This window comes from Equus asinus, chromosome 1 (genome assembly GCF_041296235.1).
Source record: "Equus asinus isolate D_3611 breed Donkey chromosome 1, EquAss-T2T_v2, whole genome shotgun sequence".
Taxonomy (NCBI): Eukaryota; Metazoa; Chordata; class Mammalia; order Perissodactyla; family Equidae; genus Equus; species Equus asinus.
Window position 1 is genome coordinate 36,628,158 of NC_091790.1, and position 17,210 is coordinate 36,645,367.

The 17,210-nt window shown below is 41.4% G+C and overlaps 1 protein-coding gene across 32 annotated transcripts in view; it reads left to right on the top strand.

The window, feature by feature from the left end:
* The window catches only part of SYNE1 (spectrin repeat containing nuclear envelope protein 1), a 445,076-nt gene extending 428,837 nt beyond the window's left edge, over nucleotides 1–16,239 (top strand). For 30 of the 32 annotated variants that reach the window (XM_070488115.1, XM_070487809.1, XM_044761490.2 and 27 more), the window contains 6 exons: nucleotides 1,214–1,414; nucleotides 2,954–3,082; nucleotides 4,724–4,936; nucleotides 5,964–6,056; nucleotides 7,439–7,497; nucleotides 15,259–16,239. In XM_070488115.1, coding sequence (XP_070344216.1) covers nucleotides 1,214–1,414; nucleotides 2,954–3,082; nucleotides 4,724–4,936; nucleotides 5,964–6,056; nucleotides 7,439–7,497; nucleotides 15,259–15,499 — 936 coding nt within the window. In that variant the 3' untranslated portion in view covers nucleotides 15,500–16,239. The remainder of the gene's footprint in view (nucleotides 1–1,213; nucleotides 1,415–2,953; nucleotides 3,083–4,723; nucleotides 4,937–5,963; nucleotides 6,057–7,438; nucleotides 7,498–15,258) is intronic. The other 2 variants (XM_070488480.1, XM_070488529.1) reach the window with 1 other exon arrangement.
* Nucleotides 16,240–17,210: the final 971 nt, after the last annotated feature.

The following is a 17,210-nucleotide window of genomic DNA, read 5'->3' on the forward strand; positions in this document are numbered from 1 at the left end:
CTGTGTCATAAGAAAAAGTCACCCTTCTCTGTACCCCTCCTGGATCCCTCCTATCTGTGTTTTCTGAGGATAAATCTGTTGAATAACCAAGCATCTTTCCAAAATATCTGTTGATCTTATGCTGTCTCTGTGGTTGAATCCATATTACAACATGAAGAACTATTGAAAAGTGAAAAATTAAAACAAATTGGAAACAAAACATAAATGTGAGAAATTATAAGAAAATATAGCCTGAGTGGATGTGATTTACAGGATCCCTCACCCGTACTTGATCTGGGGATGTTTAAGCAGTACCCAGATATTCAATTATTAAGACATAAGCAGGTGCTCAAGTTCTTGGAATTTAGTTCTAGATTTTTGGGAAATGCACAAAGTAATACATCAGTCGCCTGGTTTTTTGTGAAATCCAGCTAAATTGGTTAGGTGATGAAATGCCCAAATTTAGTCTCTGTACTGTCACAAGAATGTGGCTTGTGACACAGGCAGTGTTCTCAGCCCTTGAGACGCGGACCACTGTGTTTACAGTGGAAAGAGTTGGAGGCCCCAGCCTGGGAATTTGCTTTCTTACCAGGCTCGTGGCTTCATTCTTATGCACACAAGTGGAGTACCATCGGTCTTGTGAAGTGGGGTTCTTACATTAGACCTAAAAGCACAACTTCCTGCTGCTTGGAGCCAGGTTTTGTTTTGTTTTGTTGAACTCCCACTCCAGATGTTGAGTTAATCCACTCCCTAGTTCATTGCACAGGGTCCTCAATGCTTCCTGCAAAGTTCCTCTTCATTTTATTTATTCATCCTTTCCCCCTCCACTGATGTTTAATCTCCATTTCTCAAACCCACAGCAACCATTCTGAAATATTTAATGAGTATGCTTCGGTCATATGTATTCATGAAAAATTTGGATTTCTGTGTGTGCACGTGTATTTTAAATTGTATAAGTGCTATTTTGTTACACGTATCATTCTGTTTGACTCTTTTCAAGTATACTACAGTTTCTTAAGATCCATCCAAGTTATCAAGTATATGTCTGATCTGTTTCTTTTAGCTGTAGTGTAGTTATCAGTGGTATGCACCCACTATATGTTACCTAGCCATCCTGTTAAGGCCATTTTAACGAATGGATCTTTTAATTTGAGTGAAGGATTTCCAAAAGTTTAGACTTTTTTTAATGTTATTATTATTTTCCTTGTTTTGGTGTTTTGCTTTCTCTTTTCAGGAGCTCCAGAAAGCTGTGGACCAACGCAAAGCCATCATCCTCTCCATCAATCTGTGCAGCTCCGAGTTCACCCAGACTGGCAGCGAGGAGAGCCGGGACCTGCAGGATCGCTTGTCCCAGATGAACGGGCGCTGGGACCGTGTATGCTCGTTGTTAGAGGAGTGGCGGGGCCTGCTGCAGGACGCTCTGATGCAGTGTCAGGTTCGTGGGGCTTTGAGCAAGCTGTGCTCCAGAGTCAGACGTTTCTAGTGTGGCTGAGTCTGTGACTGGATTTATCATGGTCACAAGAGGGATGCAGTTGCTTCTCAAAGTCAGTATTTGAGTGAGATAACTTTGTGCCCAAACTTTTCATTTTACTGGAGGGTTGGATTGTGACCAGGAGTTCAAAGCAGCTAGACCCCTCTCTCTAACAAGAGGCTGTTTCTATAAGTTTATCTCAGCCCCACTATTTCTTTTTAACTCACTCATTTATTTCATTCATTCATTCAATAGATATTTACTAAGCACCTGGGAAGACATTTCTTGAACATCAGATTGAGCATTACGAGTATTTCCCCATCTATTCCTAGCATTGTTATTTGCCGAGTGTCCACTATCCGTTAGCAGTCAGGATATAGCATAGCCTCTACTTGTGTTGGGGAAGACAGACAATAAAATGCAAGTAAATGGTTAACCAAGATACTTCCAGATGTTGATGATAAGAGTAACTGAGAAAAGTCACTTTGGGAGGGTGGTCAGGGAATTCTATGGATCTTCGAGCTGATGCTGGAAGGCCGTTGCCATGAGGAAGATAGACCAAATGGGAAGTCCCAGAAGCAGGAAAGGGCTTAGTGTCTTTAGAGACAGAAAAGAGGCCAGTGTGATTAGAGTGTAGTTAGCAAGGTGATGGGTAATAAGAAAGATGGAGGAGGTGGTCAGGAACCAGGTCGTGCAGGGCCTTGTAGATTCTGGCCGGAAGTTGGGGTTGTATTCTAAGCAGGATGGGAAGCCCTTGCAGGATATGAAACTCACTGTCCAGGTGTATATGTGCTCCAAGAGTAATAGCTCCTGAAAGCAGGTACCTAAGCTGTTGTTTCATCCTACACCCACTCCTCGTACGGTGCGTTATGCATAAGAGATCTTCAATAACTCTATGTTGAATGAATGAACAAATGGATGAATGAAGGGGATAAGGGATTGGACTTAGGCTTTAAAAGATGGGAAGAGGGGCTGACCCAGTGGCATAGTGGTTAAGTTTGCATGCTGTGCTTCGGCGGCCCAGGGTTCGTGGGTTTGGATCCCAGGTGCAGACCTACACACCCCTCATCAAGCCATGCTGTGGTAGCGTCCCACATACAAAATAGAGAAAGATTGGCACAGATGTTAGCGCAGGGCCAATCTTCCTCACCAAAAAATTAAAAAGATAAAAGTTGGGAAGAATTGAATACAGGGAGAAGGGAAGAGAGCAGAGTTGCTTCCTTCTAATTTGTATAATATCCCTATAAATTAAGTATTTTGATGCCAATTTTCCTTATGTCTAAAATTTCCCCCAAGTAATAAATTAGATGCTTTCAGTAAGAATGTGAATTCAGATCATTACAACTATGCCAGTGCCTTCCTCAGAAAGGAGTTGTGTACAAGACCTTAAAATCAATGTATCTTTGCCAGTGGTAGCAATTGTAAAGAATGGAAATGGAAGCTATGAGGGAAAGAAAATATATTATTCAACATTACTTTGTGCTTCCCATTTTTTTTCTATAGGATTTCCATGAAATGAGTCATGGTTTGCTTCTTATGCTGGAGAACATCGACAGAAGAAAAAATGAAATTGTTCCTATTGATTCTAACCTAGACGCAGAGATACTTCAGGACCATCACAAACAGCTTACGGTAAGACATGTGAACTCTGCAGCCTCTGGTTATTTTTAGCAGTGATCGATTTCATTTACAGAAGATGGATGGAGGTGGTAGTATTTTTTTGCCTTTTGAGTTGTAGTCTCTGACTTAGTCTTTCTTTACTCCTCATGATTTCCAATCTTTTTGTAAAGCAAACATGAGCATAGAGGATGTCACCTGTTAGTTTCAGAATCTGGTTCTAAAGTCATTGCTCAATTGCAGAAATCTTAGATGCTCTTAATCTTAATTAGCTTGTTTCTATTCAGGCAACTCTTTAGTGAATTACACTTATTTTTAATTGAAACTGTATTTGTTACACCTGTGTCCCCAAAGTATATCAGGTGGGTTATAATAAAAAGACATTAAAACTATTAAAATAGGGGCCAGGCCTGTGGCCAGGTGGTTAAGTTGACACGCTCTGGTTCAGTGGCCCAGGGTTCGCTGATTCAGATCCTGGGGATTGACCTACACACTGCTCATCCAGCCGTGCTGTGGCGGCATCCCACATAGAAGAACCAGAATGACCTATAACTAGGATATACAACTATGCGCTGGGGCTTTGGGGGGAAAAAAGAAAAGAGGAAGATTGACAACAGATGTTAGCTCAGGGCCAATCTTCCTCACCAAAAAGCATACCTTTTAAAAAATAGAAAAACTATTAAAATAGGAAGAGACCTTTAAGGCTTCTTAAGAGGAATTAAGTACCAGATTCCAAATTAACCTTAGCGTGAAGTTTTCTGAAAGCTGCGACAGAAAGGGAAACATGATGGGTTAAATTATTTTCATTATCTGACAAAAGTAAAGCATACCAGTTCTCAAGGAGCAAGAAACTTTTTCTAACACTAAATTCAAAAGGCAATTTGCACAATTTGCTGTGTAAAATCTTATACAAAGAACTGTGGACAATATAATATACAGTGTGCTTAAGTGATTTTATAGAAGATAAAGAAGCATATTTGAATTCCATTAGGAGAAAATGATTTGAATTTTGTAGCTTTCTGCATTTTTAAAATGTTATTTCTTAACATTTAACACTCACTAACCTAATCCAACAGAATTGGTAGCTTTTAATTCAGTACCATAAAGGTCTTAAAAACCCAGGGAATAGCCTCGCAGCTGCACTTTTACCAGATTTTTTACCTCAGACAATAAGTTATGAATGATGATTCACACATATATCTTTTTAAAAATCTTGAACAGATAGCATATGCCTAGACATACTTGAGTTTTGCTGTTTATAAATTCATGTGTTACTTTTCTGTTTAAAAGAATATCTTATATCTCATTTGCATAGTACTTTATATTTTAAATTCTTTCACACGCACTCACCAATTTGAACCTTCCAGTGATACTCACTGTGAACAAAGCTGGAATTAATCTCATCATTTTACCAAATGAGAAAACAGATGAGAATGGTTCAGGGGTGTTATGGAATATTTTTGGCAGAGGCAGGATTAGAACACAGGTCCCTGATTCCTGAACGCCATGGGCTGCTTCCTCCTTCCTTGTGTGCGCACGGCCTTCTGGTGCTCAGATATAATTGCCCAGTAAGTTAAAGTGATGTCATTCTGCACTATCGGAACTCACTCCACTTATCGAAAATTCTTAGAAAACTATTTCTTATCGTATACATAGCAAATAAGGCGTGAGCTCTTGGAATCGCAGCTCAAAGTGGCCTCACTGCAAGACATGTCTTGCCAACTGTTGGTGAATGCGGAAGGCACAGACTGTTTAGAAGCCAAAGAAAAAGTCCATGTGATTGGAAATCGGCTCAAACTTCTCTTGAAGGAGGTCAGTCGTCACATCAAGGAGCTGGAGAAGTTGTTAGACATGTCCAGCAGTCAGCAGGTAAGCTCAGAACAGACATCCTTGTGGAGCATTTCTTACAGGACACCAAAGAAGCATCATCTTAGCCATCTTAGAAAGACTTTGAATGTAGTCCTTGTCAGAATAGTGTCCACTCTCAACCCCTCTCTTACAAATCCTGTCTCAAAATAAAAAAGCAACTCATAAACTTGGATAATAGGACCCTGTTTTTGATTCTGTTCCATCCAAAAGGCCTCTTGTAATTGTTCTGCACGCCCTGTTACCCCACTGTTGTGGCATTTTATGTTACCCTATTTATTTAAGAAGTCACATGTTTTCAGTAACAGCTATGGTAGATCACAAGCAATTGTTGCCTGTGAGTTTTGTATTCAAACCCTAGAAGGCATGAATTCTCCTGACACAGACAGCAGTTCATTCATAGAAAATGTCCTCTGCTTATTTATTTTTAAATTTTTTTTCCTTAAATCTGCTGCATCAAGGTAATATTGTTGGTTTTGAAAAATGCATTTGCGGTTAAGGGTGGTCGGTAAGACTTCAAATATTCAATTGTGAAATCCTGTTATGGACACACAAACACTTTGCCCTCTACAACATGGGAAAAACCAATGTGCTCTGAATAACAGCAGTTAACTGTGTAACAATACAACTTCTTGGATGCTAAAAGGCTGCTGGATGACTATCTTTTGTTTCTCACTCAAATGAATCAGTTTCTCTCTGGCCTGAGTGGCCTGCCTGTAAGGCAAATTCCTTCACCTCCCCCAGTCAGCTTCTTCACATCTGTGTCACTAAGAAATAATAAAACTACAAGTGGCACAGTAATAACAAAGCTATAGCTGTATTTTCCAAAAGGGACAAACTTCCAACCAAGAAAGCCCAATACACCAGAAGAGTTAGGTCCTGTTTTTGTAGATGTCTGATTCCATTTTTCCGAAGGAATGGTTTGATTTTTGGGGAACGGATAGGGATGGGGTGGGAAATACATTGTGTATTACAAAGCCATCATGGCTCTGTGACATGGAGTCGTCAAAAGCACCTGTTTCCCACGTAGGATTTGTCTTCCTGGTCTTCTGCTGATGAACTGGACACCTCGGGATCTGTGAGTCCTACATCAGGAAGAAGCACCCCAAACAGACAGAGAACGGTAACTTTCCACTGGTCATTTTCAGTTAGCCCATGGGAGGCCCACTGGGGAAGGACAGTATTTGTGCCTACTGCAGGGTCCGCAGGCTCTCCCCACAACAAAGCAGGAGTCCCTAAACAGGAGGGGGTTGTCACACGGTGACACAGTAAAGCGCTGTTTCCACAGCCCTGCTGCGTGCCCTCCCCACACACACTCGGGAACCAAAAAGAGCAGTTCTGTGTTTCAGAGGAATCAGGGCTCAACGTGTGGTTGGTGTGCAGGGAGAACACCTACTTTTCTTGCTCCAAGGGCCATCTCTAGAATGGTGCTCCCTGTCCCTTTGGTGGCTCCTCCTTTCAAACCACCACCACCATGGTCCACCTAAAAGAAGCACAAAGTAGGCTTCACTTAAGAGGTGGACAAAACTCTGAGCATCTCCTGAGGCCATTGAATTTATAAGACAAGCAGAGGTTCTGTTGACTCTTAAGCGAAGCTTCAAAATAGTCCTGGAGGTTTTCAATGACAGTGCCACCCCTAAAGTGGCAATAACCCACGCCGACTCACCCACCCGGCCAGTCGGGGCTGCCTCGCTGGCCTGCAATGAGGAGGAAAAGACAAACTTGGCCTCTGCTACCCTCTATACCTTGATTTCTCTGTGTAATTAGAAGCTTGTTTTTTTTGTTATTTTTTTTTTGTCTGGCTTTATGATTATGGTCATTTTTATTATCATTCCATTTTCCTTAGTTGTTAGAAGTATTGGTTTCATTTGTTACTTTTTTTGTTATAAACTCTTAAGTTCTATGCTGATAAATGTTATGACCTTTTTTAGGATTGTTTTTACTACATTCGCTAGTTTCCTATAGATCCTAGTTTAAGAATGTGAAGGAATACTGGCTTTTCGAGTCAAATTTTAGCTTTCATTTAACTTCAGTATTTAACTTGTTGGGTCTTTATCACTTTACAAAGAACAATTTCCTATTACTATTGTTGTTTTTTACCTACCAAGAATTTTAGTACTGTTTCAGCGTTCTAGAAGATGAAAAAATAATGGCGTGGTATGGCATATTGAACTTCATATTTATTGTAAGTAAATAGACAGAGATCATTGGTTAGCATAGAGTCATTTGTATTTCTGCCATGAAAAGTGGGGGCAACATACCCACTGTGGTGTGGACTCCTGAACCACCACAATTTGTGTTTCTTCAATGACTAATAATATGGATGCAAATTTATTTCGTTTCTTCCATGAAAGAAAAGCCAGTTTCCTTAATTCATGGGTACTGACCATTTCATTTGATTTATTTTTCCTTTGCTGCACTTTTAGTTTAATTTTCATCAGTAGCTTGTCTTTATTTGCCTGGACTGAACATTCTTCTTTCTTTACCCCTGTTCATTGCAAACAGCCACGAGGCAAATGTAGTCTCTCACAGCCTGGACCCTCTGTCAACAGTCCACATAGCAGGTACCTTATTCTCCTGGTTTCCACACTGTTCTAGAACTGCAAGAGGATGATGAAAATTGTCCATGATTTAGGTAGGCCTCTGTCGGGTCTGCCTCAGGGTAGTTGAGAAACGACTCATTTCAGCACATACGCCTTCCTAATAAATTGGAAGAAACTTTTCTAAGTGAAAAGTACAAGTAAATCTCAGAGCATAACATATTTGGACCCCACCAAAATTTTGTTTAACTGTGCATAGGCCATCTGGTACTTTTCATCAAATGGTATTCTGTGTGCACATGAGGATTCAATACGACGGATCGCACCGCCGGCATTTTACTCATGGCAGACTTTTATCATCCTCTTTATTTCTAGATTTTACAATAAGACAGGTAATAGATCAATGGATTTTTTTTTACCATTCCCAGAACCCACAAATCTGAATAAAATATACTAACATCCCCAGCTTATTTTATTTTCGTGTTTTATCCAGATTGTGGGTTTTAGATTCTCAAAATGGCAAGTCCTAATTTGGTATTATTAAAAATTTATAAGCACCTTCTCTCGTCTGCTTATCCAACAATTTCTCTTCAGCCAGCACACTCAGTCACTCACCTTCCTGACCCTTGGCCAGCTCCTTCACTCTAGAAACAAGAGCAGCCAGTGCCCCTGCCTGGGAGCCTCCATAGAGCCCACTCACAGCTGCCATCTGCTTGACGCCTGGCTTCCCACAATCCCTCGTTTCTGCAGTTAGCGATGCTTCGCCTTTTCTGTTGTTGCTGTGACGTCTGTGCTCCCTGCCCTTCCACTAATCAGTCCGTGTTTCCCCAGGCAACTCTGTAAAAATGAAAATACTGTCCTCGGAGCTGAGTTTATCATTCCAATCCCAAGCAGTTCACTGTTAAAGGAGTTTCCCTTCTGGAAATTGGTCACCCCTGAGCTGGAATCTAAATTCCTGGAAGGAGGGTGGGGCATGAGGGAGCTTAGAACTGTAAACAACCCCTGAGTAATAGCTGTAGTCTTCCAGCTGTGTGCTGAAGGCACTGGCTGTTTGATTTGGTCATTCCCACTCAGCTGAAGTATGCGGAATGTATTTTGATGTGATTTCTGGTTTTAGCCTCCCTTTAATATGTTTTTTTTTCTTTCCCTTTGGTTTGGCTTGAAGACAATTTTGTGGGGGTTTTTTGTCCATAGCAAACTATCGATAATGAGATATTAATGGAGAAAAATTCACAGGGATTTTTGAACATAATGATGGACTTCTACAGGTGCTCTGATGCTTTCTTAGCTCCCCACAAGAAAAGACAATCGTGTACTGGAGACAGATCATTGTTTTATATAGTCCATCACCTCTCCACAAATTGCTGATGTGCCGTGATGGGGAATATGATGTGTCAAAGATGGGGACTATCTCCATAGCATTCCTTTTAGGATACCAGAGATTGCTTCTTTGGTTGACATAAATGATGGTGATATGAAGGGAAAAATCCTCTTATTAGGCAACAGCAATAGCAACTGCCCTTTGGTTCCCAAATATCACATTGATCTGCTCTGCCAATTCTTTCAGAAAGTTGCACAGGTCTTCTGAAAATGTCAAAGGCATCTTTTCTCAGGGCACCGAGTGCTTCCCCACGTCTCCTAACAGGGCTTTGCGGCTGGAACAGCCACATTCTCACTGTGACACCCACAAGGGGCCTTTCAGCTCTGCTCTGTCCAGCACTGTTTATTAACCTCTGTCTGAGCAAACAGCCCAATGTTCTTTGCTGCTTAGAGGGCCTGGAATACAAATGATCTTCAGCTGAATGGCAAACTCCATCAGACACCTTGGCAGACAGGTCGTGGTTGAACATTCTTGGATTTCTTAACTCCTTGGCACCTCTGTGTAGGGTGCACCCAACCCCAACCATGAAATGGGGAGTCTGCTGTGAAAGAATGAACTTCACTCACAATCCAGGCTGTCACGGTGTTCCTTGTCATGGAGGCTAATGAGTACCTTGTGTTTGATCTTGCACTGGTCCAGCAAACTCGAAAGGTTGTTGCAGAAGCACAAACAGTTTACAAGGTTGACCCCAGTTTTCTGCAAGGGGAAAATTTTAGACACGTGTTCTTCCTGAGAGAGCAAAGAGACTGAGTTGGAAGAAACGGGTATTAATTTGAAGGGAGGGGTTCTTCTGTTCTTTTTGTTGTTTTAAGTCAGATGATAATATCAGTTGCTTGTCTGCTGTATATTTCAGTTTGATTGTGTGGTCAGTGTTCTATGTCCTCTTACACAGTATTCTAAGCTTAAATACAAATTGATGCCGATATTTACTCTACATCTACTAATTAGGTGTACAGGCCCTGGGCCTACAAAAGTAATACACTGTGGTTCCTGCCATTAAAAGCTTTGCAATGTGTCAGAATCTAGAGATTCTCTAAATCAATTACAAGGGGCTCCCCAAGACTCCTTAAAATCATAAACATTTGGGAATCACCTGTGCATGCATTCATAATAACTGTTCATAATATTTGAGATTAAAGGTATTTAAGAAGTATGCTTTTTGAAGCAATGTTTATGATGGTCCAGCTGGTACCTTTTTTCTACTTTTGACTTAAAATTGTCTAACTGATCAGTGGCCAATAACTCTTCACAACTCTACTGTGGATTAGTTGAAGTTGACAAATGGGAAGTTTTCACTCCAATTTCCAGCAAGCCAAAGGAATAATTGCTCTGTAGTCTGGATAGAGTGAATTGGTGACTTCATTCCAAGGTTTAGAATTGTAGACTGAAAAATTTCCCTGCACACCTTAGGTTTCTGGCACCTTCTACACAGAGAACTAAGACAAAATGAGAAGTGGCAAGTGACTGGCTGGAACACTGAAAGGGAGGGAAAAAAGACCTCATTTTAACATGTGTTCGAGGTAGCCAAGTATATTTAAGCAAGACCAGTTGGTTTTTGCGTGTACACGGGGGCATCACTGTAAACAGTATTCAGTTTCTGGTGGAATTTTTGTTCTTTTCTGTCAGACTCCAGCCTGGGGATCTGTTTATTCAAAGTGTCTAAAGAGCCTCAGCATAAAGCAGTCTTGCCTCCAAGGCAGGCTTGCCACCCGGGTTGAGGGCTGCTATAGGTTAAGGTGCCAGTATGTTTCTTTTTTAATATTGTGAGGTATGCACTCCCACTGTTTCCAGGGAACAAGTCAGGTGCTTTGGGAAATGCATCACATCTTTGAAAGCAAGACTAGTAAATCCGGACTGTTTCCCTGGGAGAAAAGGCTGAAGTCAGCCAACCCCGTTAGGGTATGCGTCAGCACATTCTTGCTTTAATATACAGATAATAATGATAGTTGCTGACATTTATTGAGCTCTTAATGTATTTTAAGCACCATGCTAAGCTTTACTTATCTATTACCTCATTTAACCCTCACAACATCCCGTGACATGGCTGTATTCCTTGTTTTACAGGCAAGGACAATGGGGATTTAGAGGCATGAAGATTTAGGATTTGAACCCAGGTCTACCTGACTCTGGATCCCAGTTTGTTAACCTCTCTGTCTACCATTCACACAAGAGTAGGCAACAAGAACATGGACAACCTAGATACTTCCTCACAATAAATTCCTGTAACTCTACTGCCAGTGTTAGCTAACAAGTAACAAAGGAATTGGAAGTTTCTTTTCACTTGTGTTTAAATGATGTATGCACAGAATTAACTCGTCTTATTTCCTTGATTATGTAAAATTTTCCAGATGAGTCACACTTGATGTGCACACTCTCAGGCTTCTCATATCTCTTGGTCATACTTTCTTTTTTGTGGTGTGTTACATATTTCTCCCTCCACTATCATCCTCTTTCTCCCACAACTATATGTATTTTGGGACAGAGATGAAACAACTGGGTAATTGTTTACCCAGAAATTTGAATGAGTGCAAGGAGTGAGAAAACAGTAAAATATTTACTTGGAGAGAATTAGGACATTTTTGCTATATGGAATTATGTGAAAAACTGCCATTGATTAAGTTCCTTGAATAAGTTCACACATTGAATTTTGCTCTATAAACACAATCTCAGCTGGCATCCATTTAGGTAATAAGGCCATTGGCGAGTGATGAGTGACTAAGTCAGTAAGTTGTCTTTGTTCTTTTCCTTGTCAAATTTCCCAGGACTCTTGAACTTAGGTGAATTTAGGTCAATAGATAAGTGTTAAAAGCACCCTTTTACCCTGGTATCATTAACCTGTTGGTTCTAGAAGCTCTAGGACAGATTCACCCTAAAGAAGAGGCAACTTTGGGCATGTTGAAACCCTCCTGATTGCCCCAAGGGGGGGCTTTTTTCTCAGTAGGTAAATTGGACATTTCCAAGAGCAGTCAACTGCATGGAAGCTCCCTAAGCACAGTGTGTTCTCTTTGTCCCTAACTCAGCCCATTACTTCTCCCCACGTTGGCATTCTTCAACATTAGAAGGAACATGCTAATTAAATTTTAATAAGGAATGCTCTTGATGCTGTGCAATGTGCCATGTCCTTCAACAGACTCTGTAACATATGAGCCCATATTCCAAAGATGGTGACCTTTCTGCTTGTTCTCAGGAGTGGACTAGTCAGTGTCCAACCCTGGTTTTGATCTTGATCTTTGGCCTAATTGCTCAAAGAAGCTAATAATTGACAAACAGGGGCTCTTTAGCTCATCAGTCAGATGGTATTATCAATCATGTGCATAAATCTGGCCATCACTGGTGTCCTTAAATGTCTCCTAAAGAAAGGAGTCAGTTAGAAATCTCCCTCATTTTATTTAAACATTGAATAACGGGGAAACATGGAGCTCTCTTGTGCTTCTGTTATAACTCATCCAGTGACAAGTGGCGAGTGTTGTTTGAAGAAAAATCCCATCCAGAGTTCGTGGCTAGCTGTTCTGTCCTTCTCAAGACACTTTAAGGCAAACCACTGAATTCAAAAACTGTCAGAGCCAAAATGATTTTAGGATATGAATGCATCCTTCACCTCTGTAAATAAGAAAACTGAAGGCTAGAGAGACTAAATTACTTGTCTGACATTGTACAGCTGCTGCAAAATAAAATGTCGTCGTCCGTACACTGACTTGATGATCCATGTAAAACTGTGAGTCTCTAGATTAGAGACGTTTATTGTAGACATGAGGAAACTGCTCACCTCCAAATATTTTTATTTTCTTTTTAAAGATTGGCACCTGCGCTAACAACTGTTGCCAATCTTCTTTTTTTTTTTTTCCAGCTTTATTTCCCATCCCCGCCCCCCCACTCCCTGGTACATAGTTGTATATCTTAGTTGCAGGTCCTTCTAGTTGTGGGATGTGGGACGCTGCCTCAACGTGGCCTGACGAGTGGTGCCAAGTCCGTGCCCAGGATCCGAACCCTGGGCCACCGCAGCAGAACGCATGAACTTAACCACTCAGCCACAGAGCCGGCCCCCAAATATTTTAAGATACAAATATTGCCTTCTTTGCTTCTACGTATGAGATACCTGTGACATAATATGACCTGGATGACCTTCATGCATGTCACCAAACAACAAAACGTTGCAGAGAGCGTGGTAGGCAGGAACTTGGGAACCCTGACTTCCTGCTAGATCTGCTCCTTTAATTGTGGGATTTGGGGCCAGTGAATGATCCTATCTATAGAGGCCAAGCTCTAGAAGTTAAAGTCCCAGGTTGAAATCTGAATTCTGCCACTTTCTGGCTGTATAACCTTGAGCCAGTTACTTCACCTCCCTGAGCTCCTATCATCTATAAAATGAAGATAAAAAGCACACTGAGGACTACTGTGGGAATTAAGTGAGAGAACCCAAGATAAATGCTTAGCGTGCTGCCAGCAGTTAGAAGAGTAAATGTTAACTTTCCTTAGTTTGAAGATGGATTAGATACTCTTTAAGGCCTTACCTCAACATGAATATTTTATAATTAGGTGACTCCAGAAGTTTCTGTTCTCCCCTTCCATTAATAGGTATGTGACATACTTCTTTTGTGCTCTGCTATATTTTCGTGTAATAGCCAATGTTTCCGATTCAGCTCATTAGGAATAACTCTTTGGCCTTAGCACAGGGGCAGTTAATCGGTTTGACCACTAGATGGTGATTGAATCTTGTGGCCTCTCAGCTGGTAGACTATTTGTACTGTCCAATTAGTGGCAGACGTAAAACGTATAAAACATGGAACTTTCAAGTTGGAACACCATCTGGAGTAACTTGAAGGGTTTGAAGAAGAGGGGCCACATAGAGGTGAAGAGAGTTGTTCAAGGTTACACAGCCGTTGGTTGTAGACTTCACTCAGAAAAGAACACAATCCCAGTTTAGGCCAGTGACTTGTTTTTTCCTTGCTCTGTAAGAACTGCACTAGAAACACAGCATGCTGCGTGGCTGCTTGGGGCCCCTGCAGGACTATTCCGTCTGTCTCAGATATTTTTTTCATGGTTTAATGAAAGAGTTTTGAGTAGTCCCTCTGTTCCCTTTTAGGGGGATTATGTCACTTTTTTATTTTCACATTTATTTTCTTTGGTGCCACCCCTTATCCCTCACTGATACCAGTGTAATCTGTTTTCAGAAATTAGCAGATAATGGGATAGCTGGAAACATAGTGTTTTCTTGAAAAACATACAGAGTAACAAGTAGAGTTTTGATGCACCTTCGTATTTCTCCAATGGCCTCACGTTCAATGTCCTTAGTGATATTTCAACCATTAAGGACTTCATACTACATATGGGGGAATGTGTCTCGTTGGTACATCTATGTTTTTTTACTCCTGCAATGTTTTCTGTGTGTGTGTGTGTGTGTGTGTTCATATGTGTACAAAATGCCTCTTGTAAATGACATTTCTTTGTTCATCTTTTCCACTAGTAACCAAACCAAACAATAATGAATGCTCACAAAGAGGAAACGGTTCACCCCACTCAGGACCTACTTCCATATTCGCTATTTCGTAGGCAGTCTTTCTTGTGAATTCTGAAGTTCATGCTTAATCTTTAACCCACTGTTTAAAAGTAGATGGGAAAATAAACGCAGATTGAAAAACTTGGAACTTTGAGGCTAGAAGGAGCCTTCAAGATGACAACCTATCCCCCTCAGAAAAACTGTCCGTTTCCCAGTCACAGAGCTAGTGACAGATAGGATCAGCCTAGAATCTCTGTCATTCAACACCAGTGTTCTGCAGACTGACTCTGCTGCCTTCCTTGCTCATACAGCTTTGGAACCCACTAATGTCAGGGCCAGGTGCTGATTCAGTGCAAGATGAAACCAGGGCGTACTCTGAAATTCATTAAACTTTGTGGGTCCATGCAAAATGACTGCAGCTCTTCTGATGCTCGCTGCGTGGATTTTGTCACATCCAGGATGCCTAGATGGTACACTTTATGTGATTCTGACAGCAACTAATTTTGCCTAACAGTGCTCCTGATATTGTTAAACCAAAAATGTTCTGCATTAAACGTCCACATTTTAATTATCCTGGATCTACGTAATTTATGTTGGTAGAGTGTGTGTTGAGCAATTATCTTTGTTGATGGAAAATGTTTTACCCAATTAGGGGGTGGGATTTGAACCCAATTAGTTACCTTGAGTTGACTGACTAAATGTTTGTTTTTCATCAATGCAGTTTCCAAACAACCTTCATTTGGTGGTGGGGAGATCCCCTGGGCATACTGCAGAAGCCTGGCTGCGGATTGCCAGGTTGGGTTGTGTTTGGCATGGTCCTTTAGTTTCCAGGAAGGTGAGGAAGCAAAAAGCAACATCCATCCAATATTTGAGAGATTTGAGTTATTTATGTCAATTCTTCTCTCAGGTCCATAAAAGGTGGCTCCGATTCCTCCCTTTCTGAGCCTCCGCCAGCTCGGTCCGGCCGAGCCTTCCTGCTCAGAGTCCTCCGAGCGGCTCTTCCGCTTCAGCTTCTCCTGCTGCTCCTCATCGGGCTCGCCTGCCTTGTACCGATGTCAGAGGAAGACTACAGTTGTGCCCTCTCCAACAATTTTGCCCGATCATTCCACCCCATGCTCAGATACACAAATGGCCCTCCTCCACTCTGAACCAAGCAGTCGCCATCTGCAGCAGTGCTGGTCGCATGCGGAGGATGTGGCCAAAAGTGATCCCAAACTCGCAAAAAGCGGACCTGAATCTTGGTGAATGCCCTCGGTGTGGCGGCTTTAGTTCTCCTGCCATGTGTGCAAATCATGGCTTCAGAGGTGGATGATAAACCATAACAGGGGGCGAGCACATGAAAGATTTGGAAGAAATTTTATTTGAAACTCTGATCCTCAGCATTAAAGAGATGAAGGACCTCCAGTGCTCCCTGGATGCGTGACTTCTGGGCTTGTGGCCCATTCTCTGGGTCCCCAAGGACTTGAGTAGACCGACTGGGCAGCTTTCCCACGGTGCTGCTCCACCCACTCAATAGATGATGCTACCTGGCCGCCATGTCAGTGTTGAACAGTCCGACAACCAACCAACCAACCAGTGCTGGAGAGATTTTAGAACCTTGTACCATACAATTTTTAAGAGCTTATATGGCAGCTTCCTTTTTACCTTGTTTTCCTTTTGGGCATGATGTTCTAACTTTTGCTTTAGAAGCACAAGCTGTAAATCTAAAAGGCACTTTTTTTAAAGTTATAAAGAAAAACTGGATGTAATAAATAAGATCATGGAAGGCTTTATGTGAAAAAAGAAGTTGAATGTTATAGTAAAAAAAAGATATTTATGTATGTACAGTTTGCTAAAGCCGTTTTGTTTGTATTGATTTCTTTGCATTTATTATAGATACTATAAAATATTTTGTCTGTGCTTTTTTTTGCCTAAAGAAATGACTTTCGATTTCCCTATCAAGCAGGCACTTATTGGAATGCAACCTAAATTATCTTTTTTGCAGAATGAATGAAGCTGAAACATAAGTATATATTAACGAAAAAAGATGATTCAAGGCAGTGCATATTTAGACATAGAGAACTCTGGATGATTCCTTCCTCCTTCCTCTTTCCACAGCCAATCATCTCTCTTCAACTCTTGCTTCCCGTCATCTGTCGTACTCTCTTTTCTTTTCTGTTCCCTTTGCACAATTGGAAGAACCTCCTATGATCTCCTGACCCCTTTTCCCCCTTTTCTACTCCATCTGAAGTGTACCCAACAGCCACAGGAATTTTCTTAAAACTCATATTCCTTGTTTGCTCCAAAACCTTTATTGTTTTTCATTGTCTACCAGAAGAGAAAGCATTTTAGTTTGTCTTTCAGGTCCAAATACAATACGATTTTGTTCTGCCCCTCTGATCTTGCCAACTAGTGGCCCTTGTGGAATTGTTTGGTACTCATGGCATTTAATCCATCATTTAATAATCAGAGGCGGATGATTTATACAAAACCTAGGTTTTGAGATTCTCTTGAAATGGAAAGTTCTGGCACCCTAGGTGCATGTTCCCGCGCCACAGTAATTGCTGGAGCTGCGTGGATGCCATCCCTTACAGAATAGGAAGAGAAGTTTTTACATCTGCACTTAAATCCTGTCAGCCTCTCTCATTGCCTGTACCAGCCTAACTCTTGTAGGTATTTAGTTCATAAATCCGGCTCTAAATCGAGAATTTAAACCAAGTGGAGGTACTCAAAATTACCTGAAACTGTCTTCCATTGTTTCCCTAACGTTCACAGCCCCAGTGCCTTCTCAGCTAGGGGTCCTGAGGTCTGTCAGGCTTTCTGATTTCTGCAGACCTAATTCCCTCTCTGCGGGCACAGCCTGGGAGCTTGCATTTTAAA